The sequence below is a fragment of the Seriola dumerili genome, unplaced genomic scaffold (genome assembly GCF_002260705.1).
Source record: "Seriola dumerili isolate Sdu_G_001 unplaced genomic scaffold, Sdu_1.0 BDQW01000866.1, whole genome shotgun sequence".
Classification (NCBI taxonomy): domain Eukaryota; kingdom Metazoa; phylum Chordata; class Actinopteri; order Carangiformes; family Carangidae; genus Seriola; species Seriola dumerili.
The window spans coordinates 207,719-227,705 of NW_019175121.1; the positions used below are offsets into that span (position 1 = coordinate 207,719).

At 47.4% G+C, this 19,987-nt stretch overlaps 2 protein-coding genes across 6 annotated transcripts in view; both read left to right on the forward strand.

Annotated features, from left to right (window-relative positions):
• The first annotated feature begins 1,404 nt into the window (after nt 1-1,404).
• LOC111237440 (rap guanine nucleotide exchange factor 1-like) lies at nt 1,405-14,497 on the forward strand. 3 transcript variants are annotated; one of them, XM_022766525.1, is made up of 23 exons: nt 1,405-1,592; nt 1,779-1,924; nt 3,877-4,088; nt 4,167-4,323; nt 4,454-5,004; nt 5,867-5,981; nt 6,205-6,280; nt 6,559-6,681; nt 6,777-6,914; nt 7,983-8,176; nt 8,320-8,369; nt 8,458-8,560; nt 10,350-10,428; nt 10,588-10,672; nt 10,963-11,055; nt 11,169-11,357; nt 11,451-11,535; nt 11,617-11,711; nt 12,719-12,797; nt 13,239-13,340; nt 13,441-13,538; nt 13,649-13,789; nt 13,913-14,497. In XM_022766525.1, the coding sequence occupies exons 1-23, from the start codon at nt 1,565-1,567 to the stop codon at nt 14,046-14,048; spliced, it is 3,075 nt and encodes a 1,024-aa protein (XP_022622246.1). In that variant the 5' UTR covers nt 1,405-1,564; the 3' UTR covers nt 14,049-14,497. The 3 variants fall into 3 exon arrangements, with proteins under 3 accessions (XP_022622246.1, XP_022622247.1, XP_022622249.1); XM_022766526.1 differs by having other exon boundaries at nt 5,867-5,972; XM_022766528.1 differs by having other exon boundaries at nt 4,775-5,004.
• A 451-nt stretch (nt 14,498-14,948) lies between these two features.
• Nucleotides 14,949-19,987, forward strand: part of pomt1 (protein O-mannosyltransferase 1) — a 7,080-nt gene continuing 2,041 nt past the window's right edge. For 2 of the 3 annotated variants that reach the window (XM_022766529.1, XM_022766531.1), the window contains exons 1-15: nt 14,949-15,175; nt 16,368-16,494; nt 16,666-16,772; nt 16,864-16,914; nt 17,100-17,246; nt 17,607-17,715; nt 17,816-17,875; nt 17,979-18,072; nt 18,198-18,353; nt 18,663-18,793; nt 18,886-18,981; nt 19,052-19,144; nt 19,248-19,344; nt 19,438-19,530; nt 19,673-19,793. In XM_022766529.1, coding sequence (XP_022622250.1) covers nt 16,379-16,494; nt 16,666-16,772; nt 16,864-16,914; nt 17,100-17,246; nt 17,607-17,715; nt 17,816-17,875; nt 17,979-18,072; nt 18,198-18,353; nt 18,663-18,793; nt 18,886-18,981; nt 19,052-19,144; nt 19,248-19,344; nt 19,438-19,530; nt 19,673-19,793 — 1,471 coding nt within the window. In that variant the 5' untranslated portion in view covers nt 14,949-15,175; nt 16,368-16,378. The remainder of the gene's footprint in view (nt 15,176-16,367; nt 16,495-16,665; nt 16,773-16,863; nt 16,915-17,099; nt 17,247-17,606; nt 17,716-17,815; nt 17,876-17,978; nt 18,073-18,197; nt 18,354-18,662; nt 18,794-18,885; nt 18,982-19,051; nt 19,145-19,247; nt 19,345-19,437; nt 19,531-19,672; nt 19,794-19,987) is intronic. The other variant, XM_022766530.1, reaches the window with a different exon arrangement.

A 19,987-nucleotide genomic window follows, 5' to 3' on the forward strand; every position in this document is an offset into this window, starting at 1 on the left:
TGTCTTTGGGTTTGGGTTCTTTTATTGGGATAGTTACCGAAAGCTTCTGGCACATGCAGCCTCACCTAGAATATATTTCACCAGCCGCCACTGTTTATGTATATAATAACACATGGTTGTTAACAGCAGTGATGATGATGTGAGGTGTGTATGAACGTGTATCATTTCAGACGTGTGATGAACTGAAGGTGTGTGACGCCTCACTTCATGTCTGTGCCATGTGACTGTTTTTGAACTCAGGAGGCCGCGATCGCAGTTTTTTGCCACCGAAACTGATACTGATCACTTTGTCATCATTGCAGATGGCGTATGTTCTGTCGGTCTCACACACTTTGTTCCACACAGCGACATGTTGTTTTGTTTTGGTGGTCTGTCGGTGGGAGGCGGAGCTACACTACCCGGCACAGGTGAATGCAAATCTACCGATCACGTGTTTTAATGAAGATTGACCGATCAATTTGGAGCATCACTAAATTCATCACATGACTGTGTCTCCGACTGACTCTGGTTGTTACTGATCAAAGACTTGGTGCAGAGTGATGTCACATTATTATAGATGCTTCATTTATTGATCATTTATTGGTGGACAGTGTGTCATCATGACGTCATTGTGTCTCACCTGAGAACAGGAGGGAGGAAACATGGAGGTCAGAGTTCAGGTGGGAGACAGATACACTGGATGAACTTGTGGACAGCGGACGAGTCACATGACCTCCGCCCACACTGATTGGTATGAACACACCTTCACAGTTGTGGCTGTAAATGTGTGTATTTGACCTGTTGTGGCCAGAAGGTGTCGCCATGGTAACATGAAGCATCAGAAAGTGAACCTGTCCTGAAACAACACAGACTCTGACAAGGTCCAGTTGGACATGGACCAGGAAACATGAGAGCCAAGGAGGGAACAGGTGAGCAGCTGGATGTGGATGAATCAGGTGACTGCAACGATGAAAATGGCAAAGGACTTCCTGGTCTGGTTTTAGTCCAGGTTCTGGTTCTGGATCTAGTGACTGAATCTGAATCTGAATCTGAATCTGAGTGTTGTCGCGTGTGTGTGTGTGTGTGTGTGTGTGTGTGTGTGTGTGTGTGTGTGTGTGTGTGTGTGTGTGTGTGAGAGAGAACTTGAAGCTGCACTGTGTGCTTGCAGCCAGCAGGTGGAGCTGCAGCACCACATTGACCTGAGCATCATCATCCTCACTGTGAGGACTTCACTTAACTGAGGCACAAACAGGAAGAGAGAGAGACAGAGACAGAGAGAGAGAGAGAGACAGAGAGAGACAGAGACAGAGAGAGACAGAGAGAGACAGAGAGAGACAGAGACAGAGAGAGAGAGAGAGAGACAGAGAGAGAGAGAGAGAGACAGAGAGAGACAGAGAGAGACAGAGACAGAGAGAGCTGCAGGACAAGAGTGAAAGGTAGAAAATATTTAAAGAAAGAGAGAGAGGAAGAAGGGAGAGAGACACCAACAGAGAGAGCGATTGTTTAACATGAGAACAGAGGATTAACCTGTAGCTCTGCCGATCTGTGACCAGCTGTCTGTCTGTCTGTCTGTCCACCTGCAGACATGTCCTCCCGGCCTGAGAGTAAGACAGGTAAGCAGCTTCTTCTTTTTTCATTTCATTCTGTCTCACGTGTGAGCTGTTAGCCACCACACACTAAAAACAGTCACTTCCTGTCAGTTTCCCTCAGGTTGTAGTCTAAACTGAAAGGCTTTTATTTTGTAGCTTATGGTGTTGATGATGATGATGATGATGATGATGATGATAACTCTTCTTCAGCCTCTCAGTTCGTGTCTCTCACCATGAGACTGAAGGATAAGCTCCACCCACAGCGGATCAGACGCACTGAGCGAGTAAAACACACCCTGTCACAGAGGAGGAAGCCAGCTGATCTGAACCTGCAGGAACACACACTACATCACAAGGCACACACACACACACACACACACACACACACACACACACACACACGCACTACATCACAAGGTACACACACACACACTACATCACAAGGTACACACACACACACACACACACACACGCACTACATCACAAGGTACACACACACACACACTACATCACAAGGTACACACACACACACACACACACACTACATCACAAGGTACACACACACACACACTACATCACAAGGTACACACACACACACACACACTACATCACAAGGTACACACACACACACTACATCACAAGGTACACACACACACACACACACAATAATAAGTTGTTCCTCCTCTGGTGTGTCAGGACCAACTTTCATTACACTATATGGACAAAAGTATGTGGACACCTGAACTACACCTGTAGTCAGAGTCAGAGTCCTGTATAGAAGGATGTAGTCTGGAGAGTCTGTAGACACCTGCCTGAAGGAGGCGTGGTCTTTGAGGTGTGTCACAGGTGTGTTTGATAATGCAGCTGAGAGTTCAGCAGGTTGATCTCCTCCACCTCCATGGAAAACGTTCTGAGGTCAAAGGTCAAAGATGAGAAGCAGAATAATAAAAGAATCCGACTGAACTCACACTAAGATGTTTTTAAAATAACTTTATTTATAACATGGACGACGACAAATCCTCCTTTAACCACAGAAACAACCAGGATGAAATGTTGAAATAAGAAAACATGAAAGACAAAGACAAACTGACAAAGTTGAGTCAGTAAAATAATAATTAAATAGAAATAATGAGCTGAGAATAAATGATATTCAGACAGAAGTTTATAGTTTCCTGATGTTTCTATTTGGTGCGACAACATTAATGTATAGACTATAGTATTTAGTTGTGATGATGATGGTGATGATGATGATGATGATGATGATGATGATGATGGTGATGATGATGATGTAACTATAGATTCATCAGCTCGTTCTTCATGGCGACTCCTGACTGATGAAAGAGGATGAATCTGTATTTATGGATCTGAGCTTCAGTCCATCAGACAGAAACAGCTGCTCTGATGTTTCTACATGTATGTGGCTCTGCTGTGGTTTTAAATGTTGCTGCAGCAAGGCATTGTGGGACGGCATGTCTCCTTTCCTTTGGTAAAGGAAGCTCCAGTGTTTCCTAAAGGAGATGAGAGAGGAAGCAGTGAAGCTCCTCTCCTCATCCTGAAGAGAACTGGACCAGGACCTGGTCTCACAGAGAGACTGAATTCATCTGCTGCTCAAAGCTGTTTATTTCTTGATTATCTTAAACCAGACTGTGGTGCAATGCATTCTGGGTAAATTAAGACTTTTATCAATGTAAAAGACATGGCCGACCAAGGAACCACATCCAGCCTCTGAGCTCTATTTACCCTCGGAGACCATGTTCGTCTTCAGCAGCTACAGGACTTTTTACTTTGGAGGGTGAAACAATAAAAAACAAAATGGCTGCTGTCTCTAAAAACTCTTTCCCGTCTCTTTGCTCTCTCCATCTTTTCCTGTTTGTTGTTGTTGGTGCTGCTCAGAGCAGGTGTCACTGGTTGTTACCATGGTAACATTGGTCTTAGACCTGAGTTAGTCTGGAGCTTCCGTGTCTAACGTTTCTGTCTTAAAACAAGACGGTCATTATTTTTATTCCTCAGTCAGAGCGGCAGCCATTTTGTGTTCAGGTTGTCCGTCCGTCTCATTCTCGTGGACACGATATCTCAGAAACACCTTCAGGGAACGTCTTCAGATTTGGCTCAAACATTCACCTGGACTCAAGGATGAACTGATTAGACTTTGGAGGTCAAAGGTCAAAGGTCATGGTCAGTGTGACCTCACAAAACACTTTTTAGCTATCACTACAATTATGACATGGTCTCATCATTGCTGCTGTGTGTGTGTGTGTGTGTGTGTGTGTGTGTGTGTGTGTGTGTGTGTGTGTGTGTGTGTGTGCAGTCGAGGTGTGTGTTGGCGGACCAACAGCGGGCCGTCATCACTTCTCTGCAGTACTTCAAAGCTCTGGTGGACAGACTGGGACTGGACAGACCCGGAGTGGACAAACTGGTCCTGGACCAGTCTGTGGTGGGGGGTCTGCTGGGCGGGGCCTCTGGCGGGGTCCTGGAGGCGGTCCAGATTCTGGTCCAGCTGGAGCCACACCTGCACAACAGGTAAGTGACAGGTGTTGACCTTTGACCCTGGACATGAGAGAGCTGTCTCCTGACCCTGACCCGTCTCTCTCTCCGCAGTAAGACCGTCTCCACCTGTCTCACTCGTCTCTACCTGTCTCTGGCTCAGCTGATTCGATGGGCCGATCAGGTGATGCTGCAGGGCGTTGCCCACGACGACAAAGAGCCCACAGCCAGCGTTACCACGGTGATCAGAGCTGTGCTGGACGGGGTCAAGGTGAGGAAGCTAAGGTTCTTGGTGTCCTCAGTGTCCTGTCGTGCTCTGATGTCTCATTGTGTCTCACCTGTTCTTATTGTGATGTCTCTTGTTTCATCCTGTCCCTCTCTGTCTCCGTCCTGTGTTTCAGCTGTTCTGTTATTCTGTTCTGTACTTGTTGTCCTCTGGTTCTCTGTCTCCTTCTGGTCTCATTGTCCTCTGTGTGTTGTCCTGTCCTGCTGTGTCCTCTTCTGTCCCACAACAACAAAGATCCCGCAGTGAGTGTTACCAGCATCTTGTCCTGTTGTGGTCTGTCTCTCCTGTCTCCTGGTTTTGTCCTGTCCTAGTATTCGGTCCTGTTCTTCCTGTCTTCTCCCGTCTCTTGCTGCTCTGTCCCCTTGTCCTTTCTTGTTGTGGTCTCTCCTGTCCCCCGTCCTCTCCCCCATATAGTTTTTGTTGTTGTGTTCACCAGGATCTAGTTCGATTGGCTGCGGAGAGAGAGGAAGGCTCCACCCCTTTATCTCCTGTCCAATCGCAGCCTGCCATGGGACAAATGGGGGGGTTTGATGAGCAGGAGACGTCAGACAGGATGTCCACCTGCAGGAGTCCTGCACAGGAGGAGGACGGGGGGGAGGAGACAGTTTCAGCTCCTCCAAAACCACTCATGCCCCTCCCCCAGGTGCCCTCCCCACAGGGACTCAGGTGAGTCACATCAGGCACCTGGACTCTAATGATGATGATGTCACTTCACCTCCTCAGGTGTTCAGACACAGAACTGAAACACAGACTCTGACCTCATCAACATCAGTTCAGTGATTTTATATTGATTATATATTTGATTGTGAACAGCTGTTTTTGTTTCTGATGAATATGAAACAAATCTTCAGAATCACAATCACGTCATTGATTTCAAAGGTTTTCTCTTTGATTCAGTTTGATCATCTTTGGATGGTGTTGATCTGAAGTCCATGTGATTATTGATTGATCAGTGATCAATAGATGAAGTTAGATGAGTGAGTGCAAAGTGAAACTCTGAGCAGACGGTTCAGTCGACTGAAATAGACCAGCGTCTGAAACAAGAAGTAGAAAGACTGAAGACATCACATGTTGCCCTCCCCCTCCCCCCTCCCCTCTGCACTTCCTGTCTCTCTGCTGATTGACAGAGGAAGTGAGAAGTGAGAGAGACAGAAAGACATGAGCCGACACTTTCAGCTGCTCTTTGTTCCTGTTGCATGGAATTGTTTTTATTTTACGACTCAAAGAATTAAAACCCAGCAGGTCTTTGGACATCACTTCCTGTTCTTTAAATATCTGTGTCCACATCCTGAGATGAGCGGCCCACCACAGAAACCTGCAGCTGGTCTGAGACCATCTCAGGTTTACACCGACTGATAATAGACTCAGTAGATCAGGTTCAGATTCAGATTCAGGTTCAGATTCAGGTTCAGGTTCAGATTCAGGTTCAGGTCTACAGATTCAAACCTGTGGGTCAGATTAATACCCAACACCCTCTGACCTGAGTAAAGACTGGTCACCTGGGTAACAATCTGTCTCTCTCTCTCAGTCCTCCAGCTCTACCTCCTAAAAAGCGACAATCATTGCCAGGCCCCGCCTCCTGTAGGGTTGCCATAGTAGCACCAATGAGACGAGAGCCTGAAGTTGAAACACAGGTACAACAGGTGCGTTCATTCACACTCACACACTGTCTAACCATAGACACACACATGTTGCCATGGTAACAGTTTATTTGTTACTTTCATGTCTTTTAATGTGAAACTTCACACACTCAGACCAGGTGCACATCAAGACCACCTGGAGCCTGGACCTGGCCTAAGACTGGTGTCATGTGTTCACAATGTGTGTGTGTGTGTGTGTGTGTGTGTGTGTGTGTGTGTGTTACAGGATTGTGAGGACGACGACTATTTAAAGCGATGCTCTTCTTCTTCTGCAGACTCTGCTGCTGACAACACATACTGTGGTAACACACACACACACACACACACACACACACACACACACACACACACACACACACACACATTTCCAGTCAGCAGTGGGGGTGTGAGTGACTTTACTTCCTGTCAGTTGACAGAAATAGGAAGCTGTTGTCTCTTCCTGTCTGCAGAGAGGCGTTGAACTGCTGCCTCCTGCTGGAGAAACACAGACACACACACACACACACACACACACGCACACGCACACGCACACGCACACACACACGCACACACACACCTGTAACACTGTGTCTTCTCTCAGAGGAGGATCCAGACTACGACTTCCTCCACACGGACCTCTCCTCCTCTGAGACTCTCCCTCCTCTTCCTCCCCCCTCCTCCCCCCCACCCGCCCTCCCAGAGAAGAGACGACGCAGCGCTGCAGGTGAGGAAACATCTGACCTGTCTGTCTCACCTGTCTCACCTGTCTCTGTCTGTCTCACCTGTGTCTCTCTCTGTCTGTCTATCTCTGAACCACAGGAACGACCAACTCTGAGGCCCCGCCTTCTTTTGAGTTTGACTCCGCCCCCCAAAAACAAGTTGATCCTGCAGAGTCTCTGTCCTCCCCCCTGTCCCCCAGCAAGACTCCGCCTCCCCTCCCTGAGAAGAAACGACACAGTGAGTTAAACAGCGTTCAGTTTGTGTTGATGCGATATGAACAGAGGGAGAGGAGAGCAGTGCATCATGGGAGTTCCCCAGCAGTCTAGAGTTTTCATGTTTTTCCGTTACGACTTCAAATATGAGTCAGTTTATCCAGATCACGCCTGTTTGGAAAGTTGCTCCGGCGTTTTGGCAGATGTGAGAACCGTCCTGCCGGGAGAGAGCGTCAGAGAGCGCCGTCGCCCCGGTACAAAAACATGAAACTTGATCCGAGGTGAAATATAATATTTGTTGCTGCTCGTTAGTCTGAGAAGAAGAAGCTACACAGCTCTGCCTCTCTGAGCCTCTGTGTCAAATACACCAACACACTCCAATAAAATCAATATATAGAAATGAAGAGGGGAGATCTGAGTGGAGATGAGTGCGTCACACTTCAGTCAGGTACAGGTGTGTTGAAGTGTCACCTGAGCTGAGTGCTGATATCAGGAAGAAGGCTCCTGTCCTCCGGAGTCCGGACTTCTGAGTTCAACTTGTGAAGGTCAAACTCCGAAGTACAGGAGTCGGACCCTGTGCACTCTGCACCGAGAAACAGCTCAGGTCACATCTACAGCAGCATCACCAAGACCTGGTCCAGGTGAGTCCTGGACCAGGTGAGTCCTGGACCAGGTCTGACTGTAGAGAGAGATCTGCCTCCTGGACCCAGACTGGATCTGGTTCTTGTCACTGCTGGAGCTGGAAGAGATCTGTAACCTGTCTGTATCTCCATCTGTCTCTCTCTCCACCTGTCTGTCTCTCTCCACCTGTCTGTCTGTCTCTCTACCTGTACCTCTCCACCTGTCTGTCTCTCTCTCCACCTGTCTGTCTATCCACCTGTCTGTCTCTCTCCACCTGTCTGTCTCTCCACCTGTCTGTACCTCAACCTGTCTGTCTATCCACCTGTCTGTCTCTCCACCTGTCTGTACCTCCACCTGTCTGTCTCTCCACCTTTCTGTATCTCTCCCCCTGTCTGTCTCTCTCCACCTGTCTGTCTCTCTCTCCCCCTGTCTGTCTCTCTCTCCACCTGTCTGTCTCTCCACCTGTCTTCAGTCCATCAGTACCTCCAGTTCTGTTCATCGTACAGCGCTCAGCCACCCTCCATCTTCTATCAGACTCCGCCCACCTTCAGACAGCGAGAGATGGAGACTGCCTACCTGCTCACACACACACACCTGGACACAGACTCCGCCCCTTCACCTGAGCTACCTCCTGCTCCAGCTTTACCACCAAAGAAGAAACAGCAGGTAACAGGACCAGGACCTGACCTCTGACCTCTGATAGGTCACTTAAGGTCAATGTGGACTGGTTATGGAGGATGTCAGGATGATGATGATGATGATGAAGCTTTAATCTTATTGATCTTCATGTGAATTTGATTATTGATCAGGATTCAGCTGAAGACGACAAACTCACCACAGAGAACCAGAGCAGAGACAGGTGAGACACACACACAATCATACTCATACACACACACACACACACACACACTTGGACACAGAGTCAGTGACGTCTCTCTGCTCCACAGTCTGAGCTCCCAGCAGCAGGAGGAGGAGGAGGAGGAGGAGCAGGAAGAGGTGTTACTGACTGATCGGGAGGAGGTTCTCCACAGAATCACCATGAAGCCTGAGGTATCTGACCTCTGACCTCTCTGTTAAATATTAGGGATCGACCAGATATCAGCCTGGCCGATTATCGGTGATAAAATTTGCCATCGTGATTGTTTTTGTTTTGTTTTTTTTACTGATAAAATAAATGAATTTAAAAATGCGCTACTTTGGCTCTGATGCAGCCGCCTGTCTCTGGTCTGTAGTCACCACTCTGTGGTCTGAAGCAATGTCCCGCCCACAGCACGATCTGATTGGTTACACGTTGTAGCCTATCATGCTGAAGGGCACAGACCGGCACAGACGAGGGAGAGCTGTGTGTGAGCACGTTCACCGGTCCAAGACACACTGAGAGAGAGAGAGAGAGAGAGAGAAGCTAGTGCTAATTGCTAAGCTAAAGTAACTAGCAGATCTGAACAGCATGTAAACAACTGTCAGTGAAAGCCACTAAAAGCAGCAGAGAGTTCTGGGTGCTGGAGCATAACTAGAGTAAGTTTAAATGTATAGCAAGTAGTTAGACTCTGTGATGAAGAAAAGGAGGCATCACCTGTGATAAAACAGTCACTTCACTGACGGCAGCAGGTGAACGCTCACTCACTGTTACTGTCAAATCACTGAGCGAAGATGTTCTCTGAGTAAAGTACAAAGTGAGTCGGTGAAAATATCTCTGAGTAAACGTGTTACATTTTAAAGGGGGGGGGGGCATCTTATTTAGTGATAATAATAATAATTTAGGATAAAACTATGAAATGAAGGAGCATCTTTAGGTCACCAGGTGAAAAGTTCCCAGGTGAGAACAGCACCGAAATGAACCAGTTCAGTCAGGCTCTTTACAGTCTTTGCACCTGATCAGTGTTGTGCATATTTCTGGTGAACGCTGAACTGAACGGATCAGTTTACAAATGATGAACGTGAGCTCACGTTTCACGCTGCATGACGTGTCCATAGACACGGCGGTACAGGCGGTACAGACGGTACAGACGGTACAGACGGTACAGACGGTACAGACGCATCTACTACGACTGAAACCAGTTTGTTTCAGCCTTTGAAGTGAAGACACAGATTATATTTATATACAGATTTTAAATGTAACTCTATTGATGAATAGGAGGTTCTATTGGAGAAGAATATCAGCCTTTATTTATTTTAAAAAATGTAACAAATGAATTTCAACTAGTTCATTTATATGAACTGAACTTTGAGCTAGGTCTTTTTTTTAATTTACATAGTGAAGTGAGAGACAGACAGGAAAGTCAGGGGACGACATGCAGCAGAGGGCCACGGGTCGGATTCGAACCCACGGCCACTGCAGGTGGGACTAAGCTCATGTGGTACACGCTGTACAAGGCGAGTCAGCGAGGCGCCCTGAGCTAGTTCTTTTCAAGTGTGAACTGAACACTGCACCTGATAATCACTGATATTGACTCAGTGATCAGTTTATTAGGAACATTAAACTGATGCAGTCTGATACAGTCCTGCAGTAAATCCTCCTTCATGAAGGTTTTAATCTTCAGTTTGTTAAAACAGTTTCAGACAGATGTTGATGATCACTGTGGAGCGTTTACATTATACAGCTGTTTCTGTTATTTACCTACACTGACATAAATGGAGCAAATAATAGAAACACCTGGACGCCACGGTGACTGTCCTTGTACAGCTGTAGTTCTGTGTTGGTATATCTTCCAAATATCAGTTATTGATCTGCTTGATTAACGATAATCGGTAACGATCCTCAAAAAACCACATCGGTCGATCCCTATTAAATATCACTGGTTTAACCTTTGTCCTGACCTCTGACCTCTGACTGTCTCAGGAGGAGGAGGGGCCAGACGTGAAGGCAGCCTCTCCTGACATCCTAGTGGTCTACGCCACAGAGACTGACATCAGCACCGGTGAGTCCTGATCCCAGTCCTTAGTTAGTTAGTTAGTTAGTTAGTTAGTTAGTTATCCACTTAATTTCACTGTCAGAGTGTGATAGAACCACAATCATCTGAAGTGTGTGTGTGTGTGTGTGTGTGTGTGTGTGTGTGTGTGTGTGTGTGTGTGTGTAGAACCGGTCCTGTATTGTGAAGCCTTCCTCTCCACCTACAGGACCTTCATCAGACCAGATGATGTCATCAGTAAACTACAGCACAGATATCCTCTGCTGAAATCTGATTGGTCAGACTGTGTCTTGTTTTAGTTCCTGTGTATAACCCAGAGAGACAGTTTCTAATAGGACCTGCTGATCTGTGACATCATCGGTCTGGATCTGTGGACCAGGACAGAACATCTGTTTGCAGACGATGTGACGGTTTATGTTTCAGGTGTGTTGTATCTCACCTGGTCTTCTGACTGGTTCCACTAAAGAATTCAGTTGTTACCTGAGACCAGGTAAAGACCGAGACCTTTAAGAGTCCAGAGTTTGTTTCTTTAACTATCAACACGTACAAACACCTGTGTGAAGGACGTGAACCTGAACACCTGAAAGCTGCCAAGAAGACCTTCCACCTGCTGGTCAGAGTAGTGGACGAGCTGTGGTGAGACACACACACACACACACACACTTAAAAGCGTTCATGATCCACCAGTCATGGTAATAATAATGTGTGTGTGTGTGTGTGTGTGTGTGTGTGTGTGTGTGTGTGTGAAGTGTGATGGAGCTGGACTCTGATTTGCTGTTGCTGCTGATGGACCTGGTGTTTAGCCTCCTGATTGGTGGAGAGCTGGGCCCGGCTCACCTGCTGCGCTCCAACATCTTGTCTAAGATGGAGCAGAAGTGGCAGCGCATTGGTTCTCCACAGTCACTCCGCCCCCTCGCAGCCAGGGGCGTGGCAGCCAGGTAAAGTCATTCACCTGTCTAGACGAAGGCTCTACCTGCTGAGCTGTGATTGGTCAGCTGCTGACCCTCACCTGTCTCTGCTCTCGTCCTCAGACCAGGAACTCTGCTGGACTTCAGGAGTCAGGATTTAGCTGAACAGCTGACTCTGCTGGACTCTGAGCTCTTCTACAAGATCGAGGTGCACACCTTCACCTGTCTCAGCTGTCTCACACTCACCTGTCTCAACTGTCTCACCTTCACTTGTGTCTCACCTGTCTAGCTTCCGGAGGTGTTGCTGTGGTCTAAAGAGCAGAATGAGGAGAAGAGTCCGAACCTGACAGAGTTCACTCAACATTTCAACAACGTGTCCTTCTGGTAAAACTGACACAATTACTGACGTCCTGCTGCTGGACCTGGTACTGGACCTGGTACTGGACCTGGTACTGGACCTGGTGCTGGACCTGGTGCTGGATCAGTAACTGGACCTGGTACTGGATCTTGTACTGGACCTGGAACCGGATCTGGTACTGGATCAGTAACTGGATCAGTAACTGGACCTGATACTTGATCTAGTACTGGACCTGGTACTGGATCTAGTACTGGACCTGGTACTGGATCTAGTACTGGACCTGGTACTGGATCTAGTACTGGACCTGGTACTGGATCTAGTACTGGACCTGGTACTGGATCTAGTACTGGACCTGGTACTGGATCTAGTACTGGACCTGGTACTGGATCTAGTACTGGACCTGGTACTGGATCTAGTACTGGACCTGGTACTGGATCTAGTACTGGACCTGGTACTGGATCTAGTACTGGACCTGGTACTGGATCTAGTACTGGATCAGTAACTGGACCTGGTACTGGATCTTGTACTCGACCTGGTACTGGATCAGTAACTGGATCAGTAACTGGACCTGATACTTGATCTAGTACTGGACCTGGTACTGGATCTGGTACTGGATCAGTAACTGGACCTGGTACTGGACCTGGTACTGGATCTGGTACTGGATCAGTAACTGGACCTGGAACTGCATCTTGTATTGGACTTGGTACTAGATCTGGAACTGGACTGTGTCTGTGGTCAGTGTGGAGTCTGAGTGTCGAGGTTTTCCCTCCTCAGTCTGAACCAAGTCTGCACCTGTCCTCACCCTCTGCTGGTTTTACCTGGAACAGACCTACCTGTGGTCACGTGACCCTGCATCTGTCCAATTAAAACACAGTCCAGTTGGAGGGAAAAGTCAAATGTCTGTTAGTGTTGTGTGAAGTGACCTGATCATCATCATGTGGTTCACTGCTCCTCCTCCTCATCAGGTGTGTGTGTGTGTGTGTGTGTGTGTGTGTGTGTGTGTGTGTGTGTGTGTGTGTGTGTGTGTGTTCAGGGTTCGTTCAGTCATCATCCTTCAAGACAAACCTCAGGACAGAGAGAAACTGCTACTGAAGTTCCTCAAAATCATGAAGGTAAACACACACAGGTGGAGGGCGGCGCCCAGGTGTCAGCAAAATGAAAGAGTAGCATTAATTAGTCTGTTCGTTACCGTCTGAAGAACAGGGTTAGGGTTAGTTAGTTTTAGTTAGGATTAGTTGAAGTTAGTTAGGATTAGTTGGGGTGAGTTAGTTTTAGTAAGGATTAGTTGAAGTTAGTTAGTTTTAGTTAGGATTAGTTGAAGTTAGTTAGTTTTAGTTAGGATTAGTTGAGGTTAGTTAGGATTAGTTGATGTTAGTTAGTTTTAGTTAGGATTAGTTGAAGTTAATTAGGATTAGTTGGGGTGAGTTAGTTTTAGTAAGGGTTAGTTAGGATTAGTTGGGGTTAGTTGGGGTTTACTGGCTCCATTGGAGAATGTTTATATGTGTTTTCATGCTAACAAGCTAACATGGTAAGTGACCACTGTGTCCCTGCAGCACCTGCGGAAGCTGAACAACTTTAACTCGTACCTGTCCATCCTGTCAGCACTAGACTCCGCCCCCCTCCGACGCCTGGACTGGCAGAGGAGCACAGCTGAGGTGTGTGTCAATAATCAATAATCAATAATCATCATCTCATGCTCTTGAATCTCTTCACTCGTGTGTGTGTGTGTGTGTGTGTGTGTGTGTGTGTTCTCAGGCTCTGGAGGAGTACAGCTCTTTGATTGACAGCTCGTCATCATTCAGAGCGTACAGAGCAGCTCTGGCTGAGGTGGAACCTCCCTGTATACCTTACCTGTACGTTCACACCTGTACACCTCCCTATATACACCTTACCTGTACGTTCACACCTGTATATCTCACTGTATGCCTGTCTCACTCTCTCTCCGACCTGTCTCTCTGTCCAGGGGCTTGATCCTTCAGGACTTGACCTTTGTCCACCTGGGGAATCCTGACACCTTGATGACATCACAGGGTTCAAAGGTCAACTTCTCTAAACGCTGGCAGCAGTTTAACATCCTCTACACTCTGAGGAGTTATCAGCAAGCGTGAGTTAGAGCATCCTCTCAGTGCTCAGTAGATTCATCTGTGTCTCACCTGTGTCTCGCCTGTGTGACTCACCTGTGTGTCTCAGCTGTGTGGACTAACACCTGAACCCTGTCCCTCTGCAGGCCGTACTCTCTGCAGCCCAACGATGACATCATATTGTTCTTCAACGACTTCAGCGACCACCTGGCTGAGGAGGCATTGTGGGAGCTCTCTCTCAGGCTCCGTCCACGGAACACCCCGAGAACCAATCAGAGATGACGGATTGAAACAGACTAAACTGGGTTAACCTGTGCTAACCTGGTCATTACAAGGAGTTAGCCTGATGCTAACATGTTGATGGTAGAGAATGAGGACGACAAACCTGGTGCTAACCTGAACTAAACTGGTAAACTGGGCTGGAGTGATGCTAGTCAAAGGCTAGCAGAAGGATAGAAAGACTTGTTCAGAGCTGTTCATACACTGGGCTAACCATGGCTAACAGTGTGCTAACTCATACTAGCCTACCCTTCAAAAACCTGGACCTTCAGCTGACTGAGCAGCTTCATGTAAACAGAGGTTAGTCTGGAGCTAGCCAGGTGTTCACATGGACTAACCTGCATAGCTGGTGGGCGTGGCCTCTTGTCTCTGACCTCAGAACTGTACCTGTATTCAAAGCAGACTGACACCTGTCAGCTCTCCTTAATTTTAATAAACCTGGATACACCTGAGCACGTGTCTTTAATACAGAGAGCATTACATGACGTGATGATGAAGGTGATGATGAAGGTGTGGGGTGATGATGATGATGATGATGATGAAGGTGTTGGGTGATGGTGATGAAGATGACGATGAAGGTGATGATGAAGATGAGGGGACAGGAGGATCTGACTGATAGAATAAATAATGAAAATGTGGGAACTGATTAATTAATTTTAATGTCATGTGTGACGTCAGTGCAGGTTTGGAGGGAGGAGCCTGAATCTATGACATAATTTATTTATGTAGTTAAACAATAAACATTTTTATATAGTTAAGATTAGGTGAGAATATGGAGCAGGCAGAAGTCCTCCTGTGGAGGCTGAAGAGAGTCATCCAACAAGAGAAGAAGAGAGAAAAAGAGAAGAAGAGGGGGAAGAAAACGAGAAGAAAAGAAGAAAAGAAAGCGAGCAAAGAATAAGATGAAAAGGAGAAGGAAACAGGCAAAAGCGAGTAAGAAAAAAAGGAAAAAGAAGAAGATCGAGCGTCTCGATGAGCAGACAGAACTAACCGCACACCGAACACATCGAGCGGCCGCTGCTGCAAACAAACCGGGGAAACCGTGAAGAGCCGCCGGCTAACGGAAGGGCTGATCCCGGCAGCTTACCGACAGGATGGTCGGTCTACAGTTGATGAAGTGACGTGACCAGGTGAGCTGCAGCTTTAGGGTTAGCTTTAGTGTTCATGTGACTGAACTGTGATGGCTAACGGCTGCTAACATTGAGCCTGAAGCTAACGGCTGCTAACAGTGAGCCTGAAGCTAACGGCTGCTAACAGTGAGCCTGAAGCTAACGGCTGCTAACCCTGTGTGTTCATTCGGACCACAGCTGTGTAAGCCCGGTGTCCATGGACAGGTAGACCAGGTCCTGGGCTGCGGTGGAAAAGTCAGAATGACCTCCTCTCTGACCTCGTCTCCTCGACCTCCATGGAAAACGTCCTGAGGTCAAAGACGTGAAGGGGAAAGAATGTGACTGAACTCACACTGAGATTTATTTAGACTGACTTCATTTCTAACACCTGGAGGATCAATCCTCCTTTAACCACAGAAACAATCAGGATGAAATGTTGAAATAAGAAAACATGAAAGACAAAGACAAACTGACAAAGTTGAGTCAGTAAAATAATAATTAAATAGAAATAATGAGCTGAGAATAAATGATATTCAGACAGAAGTTTATAGTTTCCTGATGTTTCTATTTGGTGCGACAACATTAATGTATAGACTATAGTATTTAGTTGTGATGATGATGATGATGATGATGATGATGTAACTATAGATTCATCAGCTCGTTCTTCATGGCGACTCCTGACTGATGAAAGAGGATGAATCTGTATTTATGGATCTGAGCTTCAGTCCATCAGACAGAAACAGCTGCTCTGATGTTTCTACATTTATGTGGCTCTGCTGTGGTTTTAAATGTTGCTGCAGCAAGGCATTGTGGGACGGCATGTCTCCTTTCCTTTGGTAAAGGAAGCTCCAGTGTTTCCTAAAGGAGATGAGAGAGGAAGCAGTGAAGCTCCTCTCCTCATGAAGCTGCTCAGAGACTGAAGATCATTTCAGTTTGAAGCTTCAGGAGAGAAACAGATGTTTCCACCTCGGCCTGGGTCTCGGTCAGCGACAGGAACTTTTACTCGGTCCTTCCCCGTAAGTTGACATGAGGCGTTCAGGGACTAAAGTCCACACTGGACTCAGTTAATAAATCAAACCATTCCTGGTCCATTATAAACACGTCTACAGGACCAGAACCTGGACTGGACCTCAGAACAACAGCTGGTGTTTCTGAACAATATTGAATAATTTTTTCTTTAATTTTCCAACAGTGACATGTTCTTTCTTTAAAGACCAGGGCGTCATGGTGCTGCAGCTCCCCCTGGTGGTGACAGCTCAGGTGGACCTGGTCCTGCTGCTCGTCTCCCTGCTGGCCCTCTGGACCAGACTGAGCCACCTCAGTTACCCCAACGCTGTGGTGTGAGTGTGTTTGTTTTATACACCTGAGCCTCCTAAAGCCATTGACATCAAACTGCACTTTAAAAACTCTGTCTATTGATGCGTTCAGGAACACTCAGACATCTCTGCTTTGTGTGTGTGTGTGTGTGTGTGTGTGTGTGTGTGTGTGTGTGTGTGTGTGTGTGTGTGTAGGTTTGATGAAGTGTATTATGGTCAATTTGTGTCTCTCTACATGAAGAGAGTTTTCTTCATTGATGACAGTGGGCCACCGCTCGGTCACATGATCCTGGCCCTTGGAGGTAAGTTACCATGACACAACATTTGATGTCACGTGTACCATATTTAATTTCCATGATAAATTTATATAACTGATGTGTGTGTGTGTTGCAGCCTACCTGGGAGGATTTGATGGAAACTTTGTGTGGAACAGAATCGGAGCAGGTAGAAACACCTAACTGTATCCGGTTCAAACCAGTTTATCTCTGGTTCAAGTTTAAAACATTAATTCACTGTGACTGTTTACTTTTTCATAAACACCAACCTCTGTAGAACCACCATGAAACAGAATTAAAATGAGATTAAACTAGTCGAGTGTCCCAGCAGTGTGAGTGTGTTTTGTTGTACAGAGTATCCCAGCAGTGTGAGTGTGTGGAGTCTGCGGTTGCTGCCGGCGGTGTGTGGAGCTCTCTGTGTTCCTCTGGTTTACCTGTTGACTCTGGAGCTGAGGTTCTCTCACCTATCGGCTCTGGGAGCTGCAGTGCTGCTGCTGCTGGGTGAGTGTCCCTCATCATCGTTGTTATAACAACACGTCACAATAACAGGAGTTACTGTTGTTTCTATAGAGACAAAGGCTGGTTCAGTATCTGTGATGTCAATGTTAGGTCACGTGGAATGAAAAATGTGTGTGCAATGTTTGGGAAGTAAAATGACCATGAGGTGTTCGGGAACTAAAAGGAGCATGGGGCGTTCAGGGACTAAAATGAGCGTGGGGCGTTCAGGGACTAAAATGAGTGTGGGGCATTCAGGGACCAGGACTACTGTGGACTGATCTGCCTCCCTTTGATGCCTGGACCAGGTTGAACCAGGTAAATCCGTCGTACCTGATGTTCTGGGCTTTGATTGGTGTTTTCCAGAGAACTCTCTGATCGTCCAATCACGGTTCATGTTACTGGAGTCTGTCCTCATCTTCTTCGTGCTGTTGGCCTTCTTCTCCTACCTGCGTTTCCACAACGCTCCTAACAGGTGAGAATGACCTCTGACCTGTAACCTCCGGAGGTGATAGCAGTGTAGACAATCTATGGAGAGTTGTTGTCATGACAACCAGCTGTCTGCTCCCCCTCAGCTCCTGGTCCAGGTACAGCTGGCTGCTGGTCTGCGGAGCATCCTGTGCTGCAGCCGTCGGGTGAGACACTGATCTGATCTGAGACTGAAGGACGAGACGTCACAGTCAGTCTGATTCAAGTGTGTGTGTGTGTGTGTGTGTGTGTGTGTGTGTGTGATGTCAGGATCAAGTACATGGGTGTGTTCTCCTACCTGCTGCTGCTGGGCGTGGCCTCTCTGCACACCTGGAACCTGATTGGAGACCGAACTGTCAGTCATGTGAGTCCAGGTTCAAACTGAAACTCACCTGATCACACTTGCTTCAACTTAACCTGTGTGTGTGTGTGTGTGTGTGTGTGTGTGTGTGTGTGTGTGTGTGTGTGTGTGTGTGTGTGTGTGTGTAGCTCAGTGTGTGTGTACAGTGTGTGTGTAGGTTTGTGTGTCTGCTGGTGGTTCCTGTCCTCCTCTATGTATTCTGGTTCTACGTTCACCTGAGTGTCCTGAACCGCAGCGGACCACATGACCAACTGATGAGCTCCGCCTTCCAGGCCAGTCTGCAGGTACACACACACACACACACACACACACACACACACACACACACACAGGTTCTAGTGGTCCTTGAGTCTAGAGACCACTGAGAGGTTCCAGCACTCATTTAACAGGTTCTATGTGTCATGTACCGTCAGCGAGGTTCTGTATTTAGATGGTTCTACTGGTTCTAGAGGTTCTCGACTGTAAATGTAGATTTTGGGCAGAGACTGAAACTGTTCTCCACCTGTGAGATATTGTAACATCACAACTCTATGGAATGATTGATTGATTGATTGATTGATTGATTGATAGATTGGCGGTGTCTCTGTCTTCAGGGTGGTCTCTCCAGAATCACTCAGGGTCAGCCTCTGGAAGTCGCCTATGGCAGTCAGGTGACTTTAAGAAGCTCCGCCTCCCAGCCAATCCCCTGCTGGCTCCACTCGCACAAAGCCAACTACCCAATCAGGTGCTGCCAGCTCACACCGACCAACAGCCAATCACAGACCTCTCAGGTAGAGCTTGACTGGTGTGACTGTTTTTACCTGTGTGTGTGTTCAGGTATGAAAATGGGCGGGGCAGCTCCCACCAGCAGCAGGTCACTTGTTATCCCTTCAAAGATGTCAACAACTGGTGGATCATCAAAGACCCAGGCAGGTAGGTCACCTGTCTGTCCCGGGGCATGCTGGGAGGTGTAGTCCCTGTCTCACCTGTCTCTCTGTCTCAGACAGAAGCTGGTGGTCGGCAGTCCTCCTCGACCTGTCCGTCATGGTGACGTCATCCAGCTGGTTCATGGGATGACCTCGCGCTTTCTTAACAGGTAACCGGGTGAACAGGTGCACCGGTCACCTCAGGGGTGTTCTGTTTGACGGACAACACCTGAGGTACTGCAGCGAGTGGAGCAAAGTTGTTGTGTGTTTCAGTCACGACGTTGCAGCTCCCATGAGTCCTCACGCACAGGAAGTCTCAGGTTACATCGACTTCAACGTTTCCATGGCGGCTCAGAACCTGTGGAGAGTGGTGAGGAGATGATGTCATCAGTCAGTTCTGTCACTATTCATGTGCTGTAACTTAACACCTGAGACAAACGTATGTGTGTGTGTGTGTGTTCAGGATATCTCTAACAGGGAGGCAGAGTCAGAGGTGTGGAAGACAATCCTATCTGAGGTTCGATTGGTCCACGTCAACACCTCGGCTGTCCTCAAGGTGCTGACAGGAAGTGACGCAAATGACAAACCTGAGCTAGACATCCTTAGAAGAACATGATAACCTGTGTGCGTGTGTGCGCGCGTGTGTGTGTGTGTGTGTGTGTGTGTGTGTGTGTGTGTGTGTGTGTGTGTGTGTGTAGCTGAGTGGTGTGTCTCTTCCAGACTGGGGTTTCCGTCAGTTGGAGGTTGTAGCAGAGAAACTGTTTAAAGGTCACAGCAGCAGTTTGGGCTGGACAGTGGAGGAACACCGATATGGAACCAGTATGTCCCTGAGCTGACAACTCTAAACACAGATTCTTTGGTAGAATTCATTGACATCATCTGACCTGACACCACAGGTCCACCACCTGTTGGACCTGTAGCTTTCAGAGAAGTCCTGATCCGAGCTCTGCTCTTAACGAGCTCCAGATGTTGATCGTTTGAATTTAACTAGCTGTGATCAGCTGATCGATTCG